This window comes from Epargyreus clarus, unplaced genomic scaffold (genome assembly GCF_041222505.1).
Source record: "Epargyreus clarus isolate Ecla_fem2 unplaced genomic scaffold, WU_Ecla_fem_2.2 ptg000012l, whole genome shotgun sequence".
NCBI classification, from domain to species: domain Eukaryota; kingdom Metazoa; phylum Arthropoda; class Insecta; order Lepidoptera; family Hesperiidae; genus Epargyreus; species Epargyreus clarus.
The window spans coordinates 6,616,527-6,639,257 of NW_027332220.1; the positions used below are offsets into that span (position 1 = coordinate 6,616,527).

The window sequence follows — 22,731 nt, forward strand, 5'->3', positions numbered from 1 at the left end:
TTTTCTGTTCCATGCTTACAAGTTACAATACACTAAAATGAATGGATATTTGCAACGCACTATACAGGGTGAATTTTTAAAACGGGCCTTCAGGGCCAAATCCGAAACTATAAGGATTAGCGAAAAATGCTGAAAGGAGTTACGAGGCCGATTTTGATAAAAACTAAAACTGCATCATTAGTTTTTTAAAATATCTTTTTCCCTAGCCGGGAATCGAACGAGTTCATTTTTAAAAAAAATACACCCTCTTTTATTATTCCACCATCTGATAGTGTCGCTTATAAGGATCAAATTCTGGGAAGTAATGTTATGTGACAAATTAAAGGAAAAGGAAATTTTGAAGAAAATACATATTTTTCCATACATTGCCATACTAATCCTTAAGAATTATACATAACAAATGATTTATGTGTAATTCTTTAGAAACATACGTAAGTCATACCATTGAAGAATTTGTTGGTTAATCAACTAATTATTCGATGTTATAACCGTGACATACGGCTTAGTATGAGAAAGTAATAGTTTGGCAAGTAAATTACCGCCGTTTTTAGGATTTATTTTTAAATAAAAATTGATAAGTGATTAAATAGTAAATTGTTATTGTTTGTTGTTTAAAAGTACGTTTCAACAGTACATATAATTTTCTAAATCTCTTTGTTTAGTTATCACTCGGATTTGACTCGAAAAAGACATTCTCGCAAATTGTCAATTTTACATCTGCATTAAACGAAACTCCGTCCATAGCAAGTTAAATCTATTATTATGGTCCTAAAAGTAACCTTAACTAAGTCGGACATAAAAATATAAATTCTTGAAGAACAAAACGTCCATTTCGAATGATTTGAAACATTGAGCCAAAAAATTGTTAATACGCGAAATGTTTAAATTGATGAATGGCGGGAACTTAACTGCCAAATTAATATAAAAAAATATGTATTTTCTTAAAATTGAGGCTTTTCCTTTAGTTTGTCATTTATCATTACTTCCCAGATTTTGATCTTTATAAGCAACACTATCAGATAGTGTAATATAGAGGGTGTATTTTTTTTAAAAATTAACTCGTTCGATTCCCGGCTAGGGAAAAAGTTATTTTAAAAAAGTAATGATGCAGTTTTAGTTTTTATCAAAATCGGCCTCGTAACTCCTTTCAGCATTTTTCGCTAATCCTTATAGTTTCGGATTTGGCCCTGAAGGCCCGTTTTAAAAATTCACCCTGTAGTATTCGTCCCAACTGAAATATTTATAAGGCTTAAATTCTAGAATCATAAACGCTTGATTCTAAAGAGTATAGTATGTCTATGGTTTTAAGTTTCGGACGTTGTTTATGGTCAGTACTTTTCCGTAAAATTGTCCATTTGTAAGTTTACTGGGGTGATTACCTATTTACCTACACGAGCCGAATATTGTTATAAAATAAGGGACATTGTGTTCTTTAAATTTAGTTTAGTAAGCGATTCCAAATGACGCGGTCACATTTCAGTGCGTGATCATTTATTTTTAATTAATTTCCAAACCTTTTTAACATAATTAAGCTGTAATATATTGATTGATTTCAATAAATTGTGGAAAGTGCTAAGGAAGATAAGTACAGTAATTGTGATTTCAAGTGCTTCATAATCAAATAAACATGGGTTCAGAACAATCAACGGAAAGAAAGTCAAAAGAGTGAGTATTATTATAATATTAATATTTATATTCTAAAATCTCTTGTGATCTTGAGGGAGAAGCTTGTGATTGGTTTGTGGCGTTGGGGAGAGGTGCCGAATCTTACCTACCTACAAAATACTTACATATTTACATAAACTAAAGGATGTAGATCGCCATTGTGTTCTCAAGTGAACAATGGTGCTTCATTATTTTTAAAAATACAAGTAGCAAGCCTGATTCCTATGGATATCTGTTATCTACCAAAGATAGGGTTGAGGTCAATTCAGGAAGGAGGATGTGGTTAAAAACTTTATAGAGAATTTTGTGGCAAAAAATAAATACTGATATAAGTTAGTTTTTTTTAAGAATAATATTTTGGTTTTTTCTGGGCTGACTCTTTTTATTTTAATGCTTTTAATAACTCGTTTTGTACTTATTTGCACATACTAGGATCTTTCTGTATTCCGGGTACTAGGGATACACAAAGATAAATTCACAAACATAGAGCCAGAATCGCATCTCTCCCACACGGGTTGTCTTGTAAAAAATTGAGATCTATTTCTTAATTTAAAGTATGTATATTATTTATTTTGAGACGTAAAACACCTTTTTTCATCATTTCAAAAATGTTTATCTACTTGTATAAAAATATAATATGGGATAAAATTTACAGTGAGAGCCAGAATCAAAGAATGATTCAACAAATACTGGAGCAGCAGAGGAGAATCTATGAAGAAAAATGCAAGGAAATGATACAGCAACAGCAAAAGACTGCTGCTGTAAAAGAAGATAAACCATTACCTGCACGGTATAATTGTATTTTTACACATACAAGTACCACTTATTTTTTTATATGAATAGCAAATGAGCATGCTGTCCATCTGATGGTAAGTAGTCACTGTCACCCATAGGCATCTGTAACCAACTAAATATAGAATTGGTTGTACCTGAAGTAAATCTTATATACATATAAAATTTTCATGTCACAATGTTAGTTACCATACTCCTCCGAAACGGCTTTACCGATTTTCACCAAATTTTATATGCATATTCAGTAGGTCTAAGAATCGGCTACTATCTATTTTTCATATCTCTAAGTGATAAGGGTTGTTCACCCTTAACATTTTTTATTTTATGGCCACACAGGGTTTGCGTGGTCAGTTAATTTAAGATAAATTGCCACTCATGAGTACTCAAGGTTGCCTCATAAAGTTGGTTTGGTGGTGGTACCTCCCAGGTCGAGTCATACCAGACCTACCATCAAACTTTTGATTAGCTTGAATTCATGAAAACCATTACTTAGCGAGTCTCTTACAGTTGGGAAAAACAAATTGTGACTGATAACTTAATCTGCCTTTCGAACTACAGAATCACACAGGAAATTAGTGCTATCTATCTAAGCCATGGACTATTTGAATTTGTAAAATTACACACTTAGTAATATTGATAATTTACTATAATTTGTATTAACTTATCATTTCCTCTTTTTAGGAATCCTCATCAAAATGCCAATTCAGTCTCTCAAACTCCAACAAACGCCTATGCGCCCTTATATCCAAATCTTCAACAAACTCAACATGTCCAACCATCAACATCCTCGTATAATGCAAGCAATATTAGTAACATTCCAAGTAATACGAGAGCAAGCACGCCCAGAGGTGTTCAACACAGCAACACAAACTACATGTAAGTAAAATACTTAATTGACATGACTGACACATTTTTCATTTTGTATTTCCATCATTAAGTATAAAACTTAATTATTTATTCCCAGGGTTCAACCCTCTGCACCGGCTGTACCTTTCGCCGTGGAACCCACTCAATCGAGACCAAGGTAATAAAGAATTCACTAATTTTAATTGTACAGTTGATAGTAAAGATTAGTTAATAGTTATAGATTAAAGTTTATAGTAAAGATAGAAATATGCATTATAACATTTATAACTAATGGCCAGAAATCTATATTTGGTAGTATATGCTAGCTGTATGGCACTGCTGTATTCTGACATAATTTTCCGAGGCAGTCCAGCTTAGTCCTCAGGGGTAGAGACGATTCTGCGGCCAGCCTCAGGTAGGAATCTTATCTGGGGTTGATTACAGATGTCTATAGGCGACAGCAGCGGATCTTCGATCCGCTTATTTTTGTTGACATGAGGGTCAGGGTAGGTCCCAATTCTAATTTTACGTAAGCACGGGGGAGGTTAGAGTTTTTCCTTACTTTCACTAACATGCAGGGGGTTAAGAATAAATAACCCCTATAGTGCACAGTCCTTATCTAAAAAAAATTAAAGCATGAGATGTGTGGTTAGAGCTACAGGGAATGCACATTAAACAAGATAATTTATCTTTCAGTGCTCAAAAAAAGTATCAGAGTGGTGATTGGATGTGCATATCTTGCAACAAAACCCTTGGCACCAAAATATTCAACTGTACGGAAGGTCATAGTTCCTGTAGCGATTGCAAGTTCAAAGGGGTCAAATGTGGCATATGTAGAAATTGGCTAACTGATGTGAGGAACATCTCCCTAGAGAACTATATAGCGGAGAATAAACCAAATATTGCCAGAAACACTGAGGTACGTAAAATTAAATCTACTATACTCCAAATAGGATTAGACCTACCTGTGGTCGAACGCAAATGCCCGACTACTAATTTGTTCTTCATATGAAAGATTATTTTGGATGTATACATTACGTTATTAAATAATTTTACTTTCAGGTATTACTCAGTTGTCCAAATAAAATTGATGGCTGTAAACTGTCACTAAAGCAAGACAGGATGGAAAACCACATAAAAGAATGCCCCTATAGGGAAATGACCTGCCCTGTTGTATCATTGTATCCTGGATGCTCGTGGCAAGGTGGGTACCTAATTATAAGCATATACACATTTTTTTTTATTTTTATAACATAAGAGTAGCAGACGAGCATGCAGTCCACCTGATGGTAAGTGGCTACTGCCGCCCATGCACATCTATAATCAATCCCAGATAGGATTAGATATTCCTACCTGCGATCGGCCACAGATGCGCCGCTACCCCTGAGGACTAAGCTGGAAGGCCTCGGAAAAGTCTCCCTTACCACACCCTTCAAACGGAACACAGCAGCGCCTGACACTGCTGTTATTAGGTACAAGTAGGTGTGGCGATGGTGCCGCCGGTGTCGAACCACAAATGGTTCTACCACCTTTAGATACATATTCACTACGCATGCCCAAGCAAAGGTGGAATATGCCTTGTACGATAAATAAATGATAAGATGACACACACCCACTAAGCTGGCACACACACACTTCCATATATACACTAACATTACAACATTTATCACACTCTTGTTTATAACTACTGTACTAAATGCATTTATAGTAGTGACCAACTGAAGGTTTTGGTGTAGCTGAACCATTCGAGTCATCCGAATCATATTAACAGGTTGCGTTCGGCCGTATACTAATTTTTTTTTTTTTTTTTTTTTATATAATAAAGGAGTAACAAACGAGCATGCAGTCCACCTGATTTTAAGTGGCTACTGCCGCCCATGGACATCTGTAATCAATCCCAGATAGGATTAGATATTCGTACCTGAGGTCGGCCACAGATGCGCCGCTACCCCTGAGGACTAAGCTGGAACGCCTCGGAAAAGTCTGTCTCCCTTACCACACCCTTCAAACCGGAACACAGCAGCGCCTAACACTGCTGTTATTAGGTAGAAATAGGTGTGGCGGTGGTGCCGCCGGAGTCGAACCACAAAGGGTTCTACCACCTTCAAGTTACTAATATTTATATATTTTTTATTCAGGTAAAATAAACCACTTCCGAGAGCACTTCGTCGAATGCCATCCAGAGGTGACGAGGACAGATCTCGACACAGAAGCGAACTACAACATTAATGATAGAAAGCACGTCATCCACCACGTCGTATTGGGAAATTTCAATTTCTTAGTACACTTGAAGCTGGATTCGCAAGCCCTTTACATGGCTGTACAACTTATTGGGTCTCGGAACATCGCTTCAAACTGTACATACGAATTCAATGTTTACGACAAAACCGATCTCCGGAGAGAACTTGTGTATACTGATACATGCCTCCCAAGTAGCATTCCATTTGACAATGTGTGCAATGAAGCCACGTGTGCTGTATTACAATACCAATATGCTATGTCTTTTGTGAAAAATAACAAGTTGACATACAAGTTTTCTATCAAGAAAGACATTAAAAGTCAAGTTAAACGGGGTGGTCCGAAACAACGAGGATTAGGTGGTCAAAATTAATACATTCCATTGTTTCTCAACCTATTCATGACCAAAACAGAAAAGGAAGAAAATCATAACGAATTTTACTTTAATTTGGGGAGAATGGGTTTAATTAAGTCAGATTTTGCAGGGTTCTATTTGTTCCTTTATAAATTTTATGTAGGTACGTGACTGTTTTACTATATTCATTTATTTGAGAAACAATGCATTTGTTCGCGTCAAGAACTTAGCTCTGTTCGTAGGTATTTGTAGTATTTTTGAAGCCAATAGTGTTCCGTAGAACAGTCATTTAAGAATTCCGCACAACCAAAACTGATTCATTCACTATAAAGCCATAAATATTTCTGTAAGCATTGAATTCGGTATCAAAGTATATTTTGTTACGTGATAACAGTAGCGTGATATCGACCGATGTATGAATATCGAGTATCCGTTGAAGGACCCAACTAAAGTCTTTGGGATATTTAAGGTTTTTTGAAGTAATGTTAAAGACGTCTGCCAGATCGCATTTGGTCAATGTGGTGGACTATATATAACCTTCAATGTTCGATGTTAACATAAGCGTATAAAACACGACTTTTATTCGAACATTCAGATTATATGAGGGTCGTTAAAGTGTAGCTCAATTGCAAAATAAACGGCTAACGACCCGAGTAAAGCAGTCTTTTTATGAAGTCCTGAATATCGGGACCATACTTAAGTGTCTGCTGAATGAATGTAAAAATTGAGTCTATTTACAGCTCATGTTCAATTGAAACGTGAATCGAACTGTAGCTCCCTCATTTTGTTGAGTAAGTAATGTTTAATAAAATAATAAAAAGAAGCACCACCGTCACACCAATATCTGCTTGATAACAGCAGTATTTGGCGTCGCTTTGAAAGGTGTGGTAAAAGAGACATACTTCCCTTCTGTGGCTAACCTCAGGTAGAGATCTAGTCTCATCTGCAGTTGATTACAAATATTAATGACAGATAGTATTGGGCGGCAGTAGCCACTTACCATGGCGTGGACTGCATGCGTGATTCCTACTGATACTTCAATATTATAAAAAAATTATACAGGGTGAATTTTTAAAACGGGCCTTCAGGGCCAAATCCGAAACTATAAGAATTAGCGAAAAATGCTGCAAGGAGTTGCGAGGCCGATTTTGATAAAAACTAAAACTGCATCATTAGTTTTTTTTAAATATTTTTTTCCTTAGCTGGGAATCGAACGAGTTCATTTTGAAAAAAATGACACCTCTATATTATTCCACTGATAGTGTCGTTTATAAGGATCAAATTCTGGGAAGTAATGTTATGTGACAAATTAAAGGAAAAGGAAAATTTTGAAGAAAATACGTATTTTTCCATACATTGGCATACTTATCCTTAAGGATTATACATAACAAATGATTTATGTATAATTCTTTAGAAACAGACATAAGTCATACCACTAAAGAATTTGTTGGTTAATCAACTAATTATTCGATGTTATGACTATGACATACGGCTTAGTATGAGAAAGTAATAGTTTGGCAAATAAGTTACCGCCGTTTTTGGGATTTATTTTTTAATGAAAATAGATAACTGATTAAATAGTAAATTCTTATTGTTTGTTGTTTTTCAACTTCGTTTCAACGTTAAATATGATTTTCTATATCTCTTTTTTTAGTAATCACTCGGATTTGACTCTAAAAAGTAATTCTCGCAAATTGTCAACTTTACATCTGTATTTAACGAAACTCCGCCCATAGCAAGTAAATCTATTTTAATGGTCCTAAAAATAACCTTAGCTAAGTCGAACACAATAATATAAATTATTGGGAAACAAAACGTTCATTTCGAATGATTAGAAACATTGAGCCAAAAAAATGTTAATACACGAAATGTTGAAAATTGATGAATGGCGGGAACTTAACTGCCAAATTAATATGAAAAAATATGTATTTTCTTAAAATTGAGGCTTTTCCTTTAGTTTATCATTTATCATTACTTTCCAGATTTTGATCCTTATAAGCAACACTATCAGATAGTGGAATAATATAGAGGGTGCATTTTTTTTCAAAATGAACTCGTTCGATTCCCGGCTAGGGAAATGTTATTTTACAAAAGTAATGATGCAGTTTTAGTTTTTATCAAAATCGGCCTCGTAACTCCTTTCAGCATTTTTCGCTAATCCTTATAGTTTCGGATTTGGCCCTGAAGGCCCGTTTTAAAAATTTACCCTGTATACAGAAATTTATTAATTTGATTTTTTCTTTTATTATTCAATTTTATATGGTAGTCTTTTTCTTATTATTATTGTAATCATGTGTTTGGGGCATATATATCCCTTTTTTTATACTAATTATATAAGTGTTATTAATTTGAAGACGTTCTATAGATTCTTGTGGAAGTATTAAATATTCTTATACTTCGAGTCGACCTGCCTACTAAGGTATTTAAGGTCAAATTAGAGGTATCCTGGTATGGTCCGCGTAAAACTGCTAGTCCGCTCTGAATATAGAAATGAATGGCGTCGCCATAGTAAATTGTATAACTACACCTGCTCGCAACAACTTCAGAGCGGACTAGCAGTTTGGCGAGAACTATATGATGTCCCAGAAAGAGCCTTATTGTACGTCTTAGATGGTCAGATGATAGATTATTAGGGGAAATAAATAAATTTCCTTATCTCTGATCAGTCAAATCGTATCAAAGTCGATAGACTCACTACATTGTCTTTAAAACTAAAGTAATGTTTAATTAAATCGACTTGATACTAAGACAAAGAGACTAAAGTTTATGCGTGATTCTATGATCACTATAATTTTATTTTGTTAGAAAATACGTTTTAGATCTAATTTTGTGTTCACATCGATTTTACCTTAATTGTATTCGAAACTTATTGTAAAATTATCCTACATTTGTATTTGTCATTATACATGTATAATCTTAATTTAGTATGCATGGCCATTTTTGCCATGATATAAAAAAACATTATCTTATACCTAATTATTGTATTACTTTGAAATATTAGAATTGTATTAATACCAAAATTTGCCAAAAAAAATATCCGCGATAATGTAAAGACCAACTGTAAAGCCTAAATGATTACTACATACATACACGTGGCTCCATCCTCTAGCGGATTAAGGGGGTGGGGGGTTGGAAGGGGTGGTCCGTCCTGGGCCACCGATATGGGGGGCCCCAGTTGCTAAAAAAAAGGTCGTCAGAAACAAAAAAAATATGAAATATGTTTAAATCAGCTAAAAAAGAGGTAACCTGTATCAGACGTATTTTTGGACAAATAAGTCCATAACACATTTGTAATTTTGAAAAATCAAATCATTTTTTTACACTAGACTCTTCCATTCAACTTTCCGCCCCGGGCCTGCGACGATCTTAGTCCGCCACTGGCTCTATCATCATCGATCCGCGAAAAGTGGTATAAATACTCCAGAAATTAGTGTCCAATAATGGGCGAGTAAAATGGGTGGCAGTATAATGCCACCGTGTATGGATGAGGTTTCTTACTTTTGGTCTCGTCGCTAATAAACGCAGGATAAAATAGTATTTTTAGGAAACTTATTAATCATGTACTATCGTATTATTATGATTTCTGATTTAATTAAATATAATTCATGAAAATTTTTGGTTTTACTTTTACTGTTATTTTTTCAAAGATACATTTCACTTTAAACATACAGAGGTCAATAAATCTATATTTTAAATGGTGATTTGTATCATACGATTCAATTAGACCTACTTTTGAAGAACGTTCTTATATAACATAGGGATTTGAGATTTTTTTTACACATCTGTAAAAATACTACTATAAACTCTTTGGCTATGTCTAAGGCTTCCCTCTTTTGAAATGTTCTTTTTTATAATAAAATGTTAACTGGGGATTCCGTCTGTAAGCTAACATGGTAAAATAAAAAACAGGGTAATTGAAATAATACGACTTTATTCGTTCATACTTTTATTTGTTTTAAATAACTATAGTTAAATATAAGCTTCGTCGTTTAACGCTACAGGTGACAATCACTACATTCACAACTGCTACATAAAGTTAACACACGCTGGTTTCTCTTCTACAAGTTACAAATATGTTATGAAAAACGAAAAGTTTAAATAGATGAACACATCGTAGTTCGTATATATAGTTATACAAAATCAAGGACACTTGTTTAAATAAACAAATTATTGGACGGCACAAAAAGCGATTTTTTCCTAACGCTCGTACAACCAGTTACAACGTATAAGTTGTATTACTTTGTATAGGTCTCGCCGTCCTATAATAAATGCGTAGTTATATTCTCTTTATAATTAATGCTTTAACACAACAAGCTCATTTCTTCAATAAAATCTTATATAATCGATCGTTTAAAAACCGCTCGTCAACCTCAGCAGAATCATGCTGCTGACCATATAACAACGGTTGAAAAGATAGCGACACAGTCTTTATTGAAATTATTCCACATCACATCAAATCGAAGAAAAATTCGTGTAAATCGTGCTGATACCAAATGCAAGTACCTATTACGTTGAACATTACAGATGTTACTATAATTATTAATTTGGTAACTACTACAAGGCCGAAAATTCACTTGTCTGCAAAATAAAAAATAAAATTGAATAAAAGTAACAGAAAACTGAAAGAAACATAAAATACCGTCAAATAAACCAAACATAAAGCATAATAATTAGGGATGCGCCGAATATTCGTTTGGTATTCGGTATTCGGCGAATTCGGCATCTTTTTTGCTATTTGTATTCGGCCGAATTATTCACTTTTAGTGCCGAATATGTTCGGTTCGAGTATTTCTATTTTCTTGTATACACGACATGGTACAGGACTAAAAAACAAAACTTCTTATATAAGATTTATGTTATAGTATAAGTTAAACTCAAATCCTGTGAAGAATTTGTTTAATGAAGCTAATAAAATAAAGCAATTAAACTTCAAATCAACATTTATTTTGAAACCTCAAGCCAACACATTTATTGCTTAATCTATAGATAGTATAGTCAACATTTATTTTAAACCTAAAATCAGTATTCATTTTTAAAACTAAAACATTTTAAAGTGTGAATGAACAAACATAACCGGCAAATTGACAATAAAGAAATGGTAAACCGAATAATTCGGCCGAATATTCGGTTTGGTAAAGGTTAAAACGAATATTATTCGGTATTCGATTATTTGGTGAAATCACTATTCGGCGCATCTGTAATAATAATTGATCTTAGCTTAGTACACACTAATGAAAAAAAAATGTGAGCCGTCACGGGACGCCTGGCAGATGTGAAACATCGACATTATTTTGATAAAGTAATATGCAGAAATGAACATATTGTGATAGGAACTAAATATGTCATAATGATAAAATAAAATATTACGTTTTTTTTTCCAGATAACGATGACTATTTATTGAATAAACATTTATTTTCATTAAATACAAAAATTTACGAATTTATTTCAAATTGTGACTGCTTAATTCGTTTAATCAGTGACTTCGGTAATAGTTATTGCGCATGGCGACGCGTCGCCACACCGTACACACTACTGCATATAGACTGTATATATATACCATCGTATAGCGTCGCAGGCATGCGTCGCCACGCCAGAAATCGGTTTTACGTGCGGCTATAGATGTTTCACATCAATAATCCTCAAATGTTGTCAAGTACAACGTACAACGTAGTACAAGTCGTAAATATCTCTCAGAAAGTATTTCTGAAAATTGTACTGAGCGTAATATAGGCAATATTGGAATGGTTACATCGAATTGCATCGTTAGATGCTTTTTTGATGTTTCATCAAAATGATAGGAACATTCTGAATAAATATATCTATAAAAACAAGATCACCATATATATTTACACAACAATTATAGAAAAATCATAGATTAGTAAAGATTACTCACTCCTAACTAGAGAATGTACCCAGTTTTGAGAATTGAAATACTTGCGTAAAAAAGTTTTGCCACGTCTCCGTGCTAAAATATCCCTAAAATATTTGAAAAAAAAATGTGAGCCGTCACGGGACGCCTGGCAGATGTGAAACATCGACATTATTTTGTAATAGTAATATGCAGAAAAGAACATATTGTGATAGGAACTAAATATGTCATAATGATAAAATAAAAATTACGATTTTTTTCCAGATAACGATGACTATTTATTGAATTCGATTGCGCATGGCGACGCGTCGCCACACCGTACACACTACTGCATATAGACTGTATATATATACCATCGTATTGCGGCATGCGTCGCCACGCCAGAAATCGGTTTTACGTGCGGCTATAGATGTTTCACATCAATAATTATTTATTTATTATGTAAATTCATGTAAATTACGCAGTATTAGTTATTTATTCGTAAATTTTCTCTAAAAATGTTTTTATTTGTCAAGAATTCAAAAAAAGAACTTACGATAATAAGCCATTTGTGGCTTCATACAATTTCAAGGCGGCGAAGTATCTTTTCTTTATCTTTACTAATCTATGAGAAAAATGAATAACCTGATTAATAGTGCGTTACTGACTGACTTTACTTATTTAATCATGTACCATGATAGAAAACTTACAAACACTGCTTAATTGTGTAAGGGGAATCTCTGATAAAATAATTAAATCCAGCTAGTTATTTATATTCAACTATAAGACCTCCGTCCTCCATACATCATGCTAATCATCCGCTTTTCCCGCCATTATTCCTTTCTTTTTTACTACACATACAGCCCATTAATTATATGGCCAGGCTTTAGATGAGTAATATACATCTATTTTATCTATTTTACTTGTCAAAGTGGCCAGAATTATCTTTCCAATGTGAGGTCTTAAACAGATTCTTATAAATTTCAACAATGCTTCCTTGTATAATGTTGAAAAATTAAAATAAATAGAACCTTACAATACAATTGTTATAATTACGCAGTGCTTGTAAGTATCACACATCAACAATGAAGAACCTCTTTCCAATTATTATCAGGTATGTAATTAATGATAGTTATTAACATGTATGAAATTTATTAAGTAATATAATCATATCAAATGTTTGATTCTTGGAATTCGCCACACTTACAGTAAGTAAAGTACTTATCCACTCATGTATTACAAATTCAAGTTCTATTTCAATGTTATATTAGGTACGTGAAGCATTGTTCTGCTATATTTCTTATTAGTCAGTCAAATGATGGTGCAATTTAACAGAAAAATAATATTTTGTCGGACACGACACGTTCTATGTCTGTCAGTATCGATGAGCATCATAATTCTATAACAGTCGAGTCAAAATTTAACCAATGTTATCACTAAATTACGTATACTTATTGTACAATAGGTATGAAGTATTCAATATATTTTTGATTTCACTTTCATTAGCGAAACAACATTGTAAAACAAGATTATAAATTAGTGAACACACTTTCAATATTGATTAAGCAATAAGAACAAAATTTTATGTAATGGAATTACCAGTAAAATACATATAAGAAACGAGTTTTATCTTATATATAAAATTCTCGTGTCACAATGCTAGTTACCGTACTCCTCCGAAACGGCTTTACCGATTTTCACCAAATTTTATATGCATATTCAGTAGGTCTGAGCATCGGGTACTATCTATTTTTCATACCCCTAAGTGAGAAGGGTTGTTCACCCTTAACATTTTTTATTTATATTTTATTATACGGTTTATTGTGTTTCCACACATATAAACAAAAAAACGTTTGCCGGATCAGCTGTATAAAATACCATTCTCATTTACAAATGTAATCCACTGTTTAATGTGAGCAGGTATTTTTGTATTTCCATTATTTCACAGTTTTAGTATTCCGTAGCCGTGCCCAAAGGGTAAAAACACAACCCTATTACTAGCTTCCGCTGTCTGTCCAGCGTGTCCAAAAGGCTAAAAAATACTAAAAATATAAAACTTGATAAGAAATGGGTGTCGCCATACACGAAACTAATATTATTCGGCGTTTTTCCCTTTATCTATTGAACCGTAATAGGTAGACGATTAATATTTTAAAATATTTAAAATAAATGAAAAGTGGTGGTAAGGAACCCTCAATGTGCGAGTTCGACTCGCCCTTGGCCAACTATTTACTCTCTTCAACCGTAGTACGCATGAAACTTACAAAAATAATGACTAGAATTAATTTGAGAATAGTGTAAATCACACGCTTAATAACTATACAAAATACAAACAGTGTGACACATCAAAAATATATCTAAAATTCGTGAACGTCAAACATTATGTGCTTAAGTGTGAAATAAGTGTAAGGGAGTCCATACACTTTTTCGAGGCGAATGCACTTTCCAATCAAATACTGCTTTAACCAACAAGTCTTTAATATTTCTTTGAGTAACAAAAGGATGTTGCATTGATACTTTCAAAATAAAAATATACCTTCCTCTAAGCTTTATAAATATTTTTGAAAACCAATAACATTTTCATTAAATATTTTATTTTCACGACGATGCCGCACAGATAAGTGTAGGCACTCCCATCATAACATTTTAACACAATTTCAGTCATGTTGAATAAGAAAACAGATGTATATCGCAGGATGATCGCGGGCTTCAAGCCATGAAAGGTGTATAAAAAAGGCGTTTTTTGTTCCAGTACATGATGTACGTCTTTACATACGATCGCTTCCAAATTTGTCAACACATAATCTAAGAATGGATAATAATAAGTTATTTTTTTTTAAGCAAGCAATGAAAAACTATTGTCACTTAAAGAAAGTTTTGTTGTCTCCTGATTACCCCTAGTATTATATATGGCAAGTACCCGGATGGCGAGAAGCCCGTGATATGGATTAAAAGTAAATTCAATTAATTTAAAAATACCATTAAAAAGTTAAAATTAGTTGAATAAATGCAACAACTGGAATGCATATAGGAATCACAGTTCACAATACGGCACAAGTACAGAATGTTCCAAATTATATTAATTAATCCATTCAATTTCAATAATTATAATTATGTTCTGTTCTATTAAGATGTTATTGATAGTGGTACAACATGATGAGTCTAGATATCAATTTGTAAGAATAACAAACATAAACAAACTGCAGAACTGTATAGTAGAAGTCTAAATAGAAAAGGCCCTAAATTCGCTAAGGAAATTATAAGAAATGCCTGATTTTTTGAAGCCTGCAATACAATTTAATAATTTAATATTTAGTGGCAGGTTTACCAATAGGTCAAATAGGCCTAGGGCCTAGGGCTAATTTGGAGCCAATTTTTTACTAGAGCAATACTGTTCAAAGTACGGGTCTACAATGTGTTTTTTATGTAAGTTTGTTGACCAACTTTTTTTTCACCAAAAAATTTCAGAGACTATTTCAATACTGACTTATTCCTATAAGGGGCAGTATAATTTGAAAAGCCTACTGGCAGCAAATGTGTACATCCAATACTTCATACACCTCAGTAATACATATTAATTTTTCATGAAAAAACCAACTAAGTGTTTATTGGCTATATATTTACGAGTAAGACTGTTAATTACTATCAACAATGAAATATTTCTGCCACGACACACCGTACCAGTAAGGGAATGCTGAATTTGGACTTTCACGTACTTGGCCATTTTTACAATAAAATATAAATTGGAATGTCACCATGTCATTGTCACATACATGTAATTAAGTACTCAAATTTCTCGAATAAAAATACCGAAACACAACATTTTAAAACTATGTATCACTTACAATGTGTATATATTTTTAAAATAACAATTTAGTGCCAATGTGAATTAAATATAAATTTCCATAATAAATTTTAATGACATCCGTCAAAAATGTTGCGTTTAATTGTTAATACCTCCATTGTATGCGTAGTCAGCTTTATTGTGCATCACAAGATGGTTGTCCACGAAGTAGAAGCTGTCCGAACATGTCTCAAATGGTGCAGCAATCATTTCTTCAACTGAAAATTAACAGAGTGTATCTTATTATTTTTTTAATATAGATGTGGTAAATGAGAGTTTAATCCACATAATGGTAAGTGGCTACTGTCCATAGACTTAATAATAATCAATGCAAAAATGTGGTAAAGGAGACATGCTTGTTCAAGGCATTCCAACTTAGTCCTCAGGAGTCATGGCACATCTATGGCCGACCTACTATTTGGAAGTTTTAAGGGTCCTAGCAGACATACTACATATAATATGACGATAGATAATTTAGTTGTTTTTCAGAAGCTAGATGGAGCCATCCAATGTTACACTTGACACAATTTTAAGTGCTGTATAAACTTTAGATTGCACAATGCGAAAACTGAAGTGTAGCAATAATGCGATCAATAAAATGCACATTTTTTAAATGTAACTGATCACAAAAAAGTCCCAAAAATGTGATGCATTAATCAAGTTTAATTTAGGTGGTCTGCTAGAGCTACAAAGTTACTTGATCACATTTGGCAAACTATATAATTGCGAATTTGTGTTGTATTTGTAATACAAATTGTATTTGTAACGACTATACAGACACAGTCTCAAGTTAAACCACAAAGTTATACCCACTTTACTTATTCCAAGAAGAACAAATGTTAAATATAATTACCCAATTCCGGAGGCAATGTCGGAAATTCATAAATATGTTCGCAGGTGTTTCTAGAAAATGGGATGCAGAATCCAAATTCAAAGTCAAACGTTTTAAGCAAGGTGTCTCGGAAGAAATGTTTCTCGATCATTCTGAAGTGGTTAACAGGGCGTGATCCCACCGTGAACTCAACTCTGCAATCAAAATATGATTGGTTATAGAAATTTGTTTATTGGACAATCAATTTGTTATTGAGGCTGCTAGAACCAGAGTGGCCTAACTGTATTTTAATGACTTTAGACCTATCTGTATTTTCGTAATTTAAAATTGTTGCATGCTTTTACTGTTCACCATATTGTAAATCATGTTTTTTGTAGTTAGGCTACTCTGGTTCTAACAGCCTCAATTAAAGCACTATAGAAGAGGCAATATTGTACAGTTACTGTCCTTATATCAATAAGGATTATAATCGAAAGTATATTATAGTAGTATTTCTATTCATGTGTCAAGGACAAATAGCAAAGCCAGCAATTTGTATTTCATTTTATTTTGGGGCAAATCACAAATACATATTGAATTACTTATACTATGTACCTGTAATTTTATTAAACCTTTTATTTTCTATGATGGTTGGGTTTATTTATTAATGAAATGAAATGAAATATGTAATGAATAATAGAATGTATTCCTGACAGGTCGTGTTGCCACTCTAGAGTTACATAGTTCAGTAGCACACTATTAGAACTATTAGAAGGCATATATTAGGAATTTTCAAATGAGTAACAAAAATACATCAAGATATTAATTTGAGTGATTAAAATATTGAGAGTATGAAAGATTGAATACTAACGTAGCTCCAACTGTCTTTAATTTTAAAAACTGAGGAGTAAATTGATAACGGACGAATCTCCCTGCGTTTGGGTCGAGAGGCTCCTCTGGGACCTCCTCCGAACCCTCATTGTCTACTCCAAAGTCCGTCGGAGGCTTCGCGATCTCAAATAACACGGTACCAGTTTCTAGGTCACGAATTTTGAACCGTGTAAAATCTATATCGTAAACATTCGCCTCTGGACTACAAAGATATGTGTCTGTTATCTTTTCCAGCCTCAATACATCCTCTGGGGTCACATCACTCACGATTATGTCGTCCCTGCTATGTTCAATGAGAGATATCGATTCGCACTTTTTACCAACCAAACTCATTTTTACGGCAATCAAATTTTACGTTACGAGAAAAACGACCGGTTACAAAATATAAGGAATATGTCTTTTAGGATATAGTTAAGGCATTCTTAAACAAAGTATCTCGATTACAAAAGTAAATTTAATTTAAATAGCGAAACGAGAAAAATATAATAACTCTCACTTTCGATTTCTGGCTTAGACTAAATGTCAAAGTCAAAGAAATTAAAGAAAATGTTTGTCAATGACGATAGTTTACTGTTTGGATATGTGTACTTCTTAACTATACAGTTCGTATTAAATAACAAAATAATAACATTATATTAGTCAATTAATTTTATTCTATAAAAGAAGTACAAATAACGCCGGATTTATAATTACACAATATTACTGTAATATTCCTCATTTGTTTTAAATAATGATATTTGAACAGTTTATTCGTACGTTTCTAAAGTAAAACGTTTTTATTAAAGTTTATTATGTATACATATCATCATTCTACTGTTTATCGCATGTGTTCCTTTTCAAAATCTTTATTTGTCTTATATGTAAACAAAATTTCTGCCTCTTTCCGCTAAGCACTTGAACGCAGTCGTAAGCGTTGACGTATATCCGTTGCATCATGGACTGAAGCATGCGCCTTGTCATTTTCAGTCATTGGCTGGTCAAAGATTTTTAAAATTACAATAATCGGATAATCGGGCCATCGCTCAAGTGTTGAACTGTGATAAGTCTATTTTAAGGTTGTAGTGGACTATCTGATGTGCATTTAAGTGAAAATAATTACATTGCCAAAATGCTTATCAAAGAATAGTGAGTATATCTAAGGTTATTTTACGTTCAATAGTGAATATAAATCGATTTTTAGGTCTTCACCTAAATCTCTTTTTGTGTCATTTCAGCAGTATCGCCCTCTTGTTAGCTATTTGTTGTATAATTGTATTGATTTTTATCATGATTCTGATCCTGTAAATTAAGGGTTTGTTCAGTATATTTGACAATGACAGATCAGGTCAAGGTATAAGCTGGCAGTTGGCCATTCGTTAGTAAAAAGAGATTTTATCTCCTGAAAATTTTAGAATGTACGATTAAATCCCCTTTTTTTGTTCCAGTCGTGTTACTCTGCCCATAACAGTAGAAGAGGTAAGAGGTTTCTATTGTCTTTTCAGTTATAATTTATTTCGTTTTCTTTCGACTTCTCATTGAAGTAGCGAACTTACGATAATTTCTTATTAGATATTTTGTATTATTTATTACCATAATATGTGCTAACATTTCATCTGTTATGACTTTATGAGCTCACACAAGAGATATTATATATATAACAGTATTGTATAATATATATTTTTTTAATATAGTCAAATCTGTAGTTTGTCATCATATTCATATTATGACAATGTCTTCCGTAGGATACAAATATTTTTCCATAAGATAATAATTACAGTCATTTTAAAATACCACAACTGCAGAAATAAAAATAATAGCTGACTTTTCCACAATATGTATTTCAAAAAACACCATATGTTTCAAACATGCTTCATAAAAATTGCCATTTTGCTAAAATTTTATGACCCAGATTATTTTGCACATACTGATAAACAATTGCCAGCTAAGTATTTATTAATACTAATAATAATCTTTTGAGATACATTATATTGCTGATTAGATAATAATACAAGATAGTATTTGTAGAAAGGAGTATAGTTAGTTATTTTTTAAAACAAAGCTTAATGTTTTCATTATAGATCAATTTCAGTACATACATTATAGATTTTAGCTTAGGCTTAAGTCAATTTATTATTTCTCAATCTCAATAACAAATATATAACTATAGTTATTTTTTTATTAAACTTATACTACATATTGTGTTATAAGTTTGTTATATAAAAGAGAAAAATATTTATAGAGACGATGTTATTTTGTATCCAGAGCCAAAGTGTGATTCAGTCCCACTGCTGGGCACAAGCCTTTGCACAGGTTCAATGCATTATGGGATGCACTTTCAACCAATGATTTATCATTTAAAGTTTCAATACTCATCATCATGATCATCATCATCATCAATGAAATAATAATAAAAGTAGCATTTACTTTACTACATCTGTTTTTAAATTAACTGCTATTTATATAAATTTTATACTAATCTAATCTAATATATTAATTAACACACCTTACCATAACACCATAAGTAAAAAAAGATGTCTAATTTTTTGATTTGCACCCATCTTTCAAAACAATTTTTCTAATAAGATTGACGTGGTTAATGAGTGTGAAGTCCACCTGATGGTAAGGGCTCACTGCTGCCCATAGACCAACCAACCTAACATAACATAACCAACACTATGGTGAAGGTGGTAGAACCCTTTGTGGTTCGACTCCAGCGGCACCACCGCCACACCTATTTCTACCTAATAACAGCAGTGTTAGGCGCTGCTGTGTACCGGTTTGAAGGGTGTGGTAAGGAAGATAGACTTTTCCGAGGCGTTCCAGCTTAGTCCTCAGGGGTAGCGGCGCATCTGTGGCCGACCTCAGGTAGGAATATCTAATCCTATCTGGGGTTGATTACAGATGTCCATGGGCGGCAGTAGCCACTTACCATCAGGTGGACTGCATGCTCGTCTGCTACTCTCATATTATAAAAAAAAAAAAAAACTATATACAACAGTAATTCTACCTATAGTAGATCATTTATGCATTGGCACACTTGATGACAGTGATGGTCACTTCATATCTAAGACAGCATCCACACCCTTCTCTATAAACACAGGATTGCTTTATATGTTGCAGTGGTACATTCCTGATCAAACTTCCTTTAAATTGAAAATGTAATATCAGTTTATCTCAGAAATATCAGTAAGTGATTTGTATGGGTCTTTACATGAGACAGTAAGGGTTTCTAACCATGATGATTGTATAGAACAAAATATTAACAATGTATGTATAATAAATGTGCAAAAAAATGGAGTCTAGATTAACTATAGCTTTTGTTATGCAACAATATTCGGAAGTATCATCACAACAATATCGGAATAATTCAGTGTTACAGTGAGGGCTGTCAACGAGTAGTTTTTGAACTCAAAAGAAATATGTGGCATATAATTATCGCGCCTTTCATGGATAATGCTATTAGCTTTGCTAAAATGCAATAAAAAATCCAATCTAGGTTTCAATCCAACAGCATGACGTATTCGAAGTCTGCGAAAAATAAGGTCTAGTCTATGAATTTTTTCTTTGCCTATGCTGAACTGGGAGTCTGGAATAAGTAGTATCCGAAAGTCGAAGAAAAAAACGACGCTCCTGGTTTCCGTCGTTGTTGCCGACGAAAAAAAATGACGCTTCTCTTCTCGAGTTTGCTATGCGGGTTCCGGAATCCGTCTAAAGCATATACGCTTATGGCACCCTTAGAAATATATTTCCGTAAATAATCAAATAATTTGTAAACTGCCATCAAAAATTATAAAAAGTGTCATACTATCCTATGCAAAATTGACGCTTGTGTAACTGACGTAAATTCTCCTAGACTAGTTTCAATTTTCGCTACCCCTGACCTCTAAGATGGAATACGTCGGAAAAGTATGTCTCCCTCATTCATCATCTTCAACCCATTACTGTCCCACTGCTGGGCACGGGTCTTCTCTCAGAATGAGAAGGGTTAGGCCATAGTCCACCGCGCTGGCCAAGTGCGAATTGGTGAACTTCACATACCTTTAAGACTTTTTTTTATAAATCTCTCAGGTATGCAGGTTTCCTCACGATGTTATCCTTCACCGTTTTTTTAAAGCAAGTGATAATTAATTTGTAATACGCACATAATTTTGAAAAATCAGAGGTGCGTGCCTGGGATTTTAACCTCAGACCCCTCGATCGAGAGGCCGAGTTTCTTAACCACTAGGCTATCGCGGCTCACCACCGAGCGTACTACCACCTTCAAATGTTATGTTTTGGCTAACTGTAATCATTGATTTCAAAATCCATTCAGTCACCGTAGAGACGCAAAAAAAATGTTGTTTTTGTTTTAGTACTTGGCTTAGAAAATAACAGATATTTGCAAAGTATAGACGAACAGATTTTATTTATTTTTATAGCAAGTGCGAACATTACGCAATGGTTTCGGCGTTTTGTACGTTTTCAAGTCGTAGGGCAACCTTGGAATCGGGCTTATTGTAACGCCTGTTAATACTTTCCGTGGTATTATTATAATACGCATAAAATCTAGTATTTTAGAAATGGAGCCTAGAGGTATAGATAGGATAAAAAAAAACATATACCATAGAACCTCGGACCCCTTGATCGACGAGTCAGAGGTTCAAATCCCAGGCACACCACTGATTTTTCAAAGTTATGTGTGTATTAGAAATTAATTATCACTTCCTTAAAAGGTGAAGGAAAACATCTTGAGGAAACCTGCATACCTGAGAGATTTATAAAAAAAAATTCAAAGGTATGTGAAATCTATCAATTCGCACATGGCTGGCGCGGTGGCTCAACCCTTCTCAATCTGAGAGGAGACCCGTGCCCAGCAGTGGGACTGTAATGGGTTGATGATGATATCATCATGATATCAAGTTATCAACTTGTACAATAAAATTTTCCGACGTGTGTCGTTTGTTTTTTTTGCTATGCTCTTCTATATTTTAAGTATGATGTTACGACAACCTTGCCGAGTTCCCCTTCAAACCTGGTCGCGAGTCCCCTAAGAGCTTGCGACCTCCCTCCTATTTTAAGAACGATTATAAAATATATGTAAATATATATATATTTTTGTTATCTTTAATTTAGGTATACGGCAGTAGCTGAGATGATTTTTTTTTTAAATATAATTATTCATTTATTATAAGATTATGCTTCAAAATGAATAGTTTGTTGTCCTTGTGGATAATTTAAATATATTATGTAATTATGTATATTCGTTGTAATAAGTAACAGTTAAAGACCTTGCGAAGACCTGTCGTTGGGTCTCTTAATTCGATTTACGCAATAAAAATAATGTTACCTAATTATTTTAGTTAATTTAGAAGTTTTTGTTCAACTTCTTATTATTGTCATTAATAATTTCATACACGCTGTCGTATATTCTTCATAATTCATTTGAATGTTCCATCACACTTATAATTTTATTCGCAGTATT

The 22,731-nt window shown here is 33.3% G+C and overlaps 3 protein-coding genes across 4 annotated transcripts in view; 2 read left to right on the plus strand and 1 right to left on the minus strand.

Annotated features, from left to right (window-relative positions):
• Window positions 1-1,334: 1,334 nt before the first annotated feature.
• LOC140746227 (E3 ubiquitin-protein ligase sina-like) lies at window positions 1,335-9,510 on the plus strand. Its single transcript, XM_073078284.1, has 7 exons — window positions 1,335-1,665; window positions 2,321-2,455; window positions 3,139-3,333; window positions 3,422-3,481; window positions 4,000-4,222; window positions 4,366-4,507; window positions 5,442-9,510. The coding sequence occupies exons 1-7, from the start codon at window positions 1,628-1,630 to the stop codon at window positions 5,912-5,914; spliced, it is 1,266 nt and encodes a 421-aa protein (XP_072934385.1). The 5' UTR covers window positions 1,335-1,627; the 3' UTR covers window positions 5,915-9,510.
• Window positions 9,511-12,375: 2,865 nt separating this feature from the next.
• Window positions 12,376-17,793, minus strand: unc-119 (unc-119 lipid binding chaperone). Its single transcript, XM_073078276.1, has 3 exons — window positions 17,272-17,793; window positions 16,443-16,615; window positions 12,376-15,807 (listed from the first exon to the last, which is right to left on the minus strand). The coding sequence occupies exons 1-3, from the start codon at window positions 17,622-17,624 to the stop codon at window positions 15,689-15,691; spliced, it is 645 nt and encodes a 214-aa protein (XP_072934377.1). The 5' UTR covers window positions 17,625-17,793; the 3' UTR covers window positions 12,376-15,688.
• Window positions 17,794-18,202: 409 nt separating this feature from the next.
• Window positions 18,203-22,731, plus strand: part of vib (phosphatidylinositol transfer protein vib) — a 34,688-nt gene continuing 30,159 nt past the window's right edge. For both annotated transcript variants that reach the window (XM_073078278.1, XM_073078279.1), the window contains exons 1-2: window positions 18,203-18,416; window positions 18,716-18,746. In XM_073078278.1, coding sequence (XP_072934379.1) covers window positions 18,400-18,416; window positions 18,716-18,746 — 48 coding nt within the window. In that variant the 5' untranslated portion in view covers window positions 18,203-18,399. The remainder of the gene's footprint in view (window positions 18,417-18,715; window positions 18,747-22,731) is intronic.

Bases quoted from the DNA above. Each gene is read 5' to 3' on its own strand.
- unc-119 (XM_073078276.1), bottom strand. From the start codon at position 17,624: ATGAGTTTGGTTGGTAAAAAGTGCGAATCGATATCTCTCATTGAACAT. The intron at 16,616-17,271 runs GTTAGTATTCAA...TTTTGATTGCAG, and splicing joins TTAAAGACAGTTGGAGCTAC to AGTTGAGTTCACGGTGGGAT. The intron at 15,808-16,442 runs GTAATTATATTT...GTTAATTTTCAG, and splicing joins GACATTGCCTCCGGAATTGG to TTGAAGAAATGATTGCTGCA.
- LOC140746227 (XM_073078284.1), top strand. From the start codon at position 1,628: ATGGGTTCAGAACAATCAACGGAAAGAAAGTCAAAAGA. The intron at 2,456-3,138 runs GTATAATTGTAT...TCCTCTTTTTAG, and splicing joins GATAAACCATTACCTGCACG to GAATCCTCATCAAAATGCCA. The intron at 3,334-3,421 runs GTAAGTAAAATA...ATTTATTCCCAG, and splicing joins CACAGCAACACAAACTACAT to GGTTCAACCCTCTGCACCGG.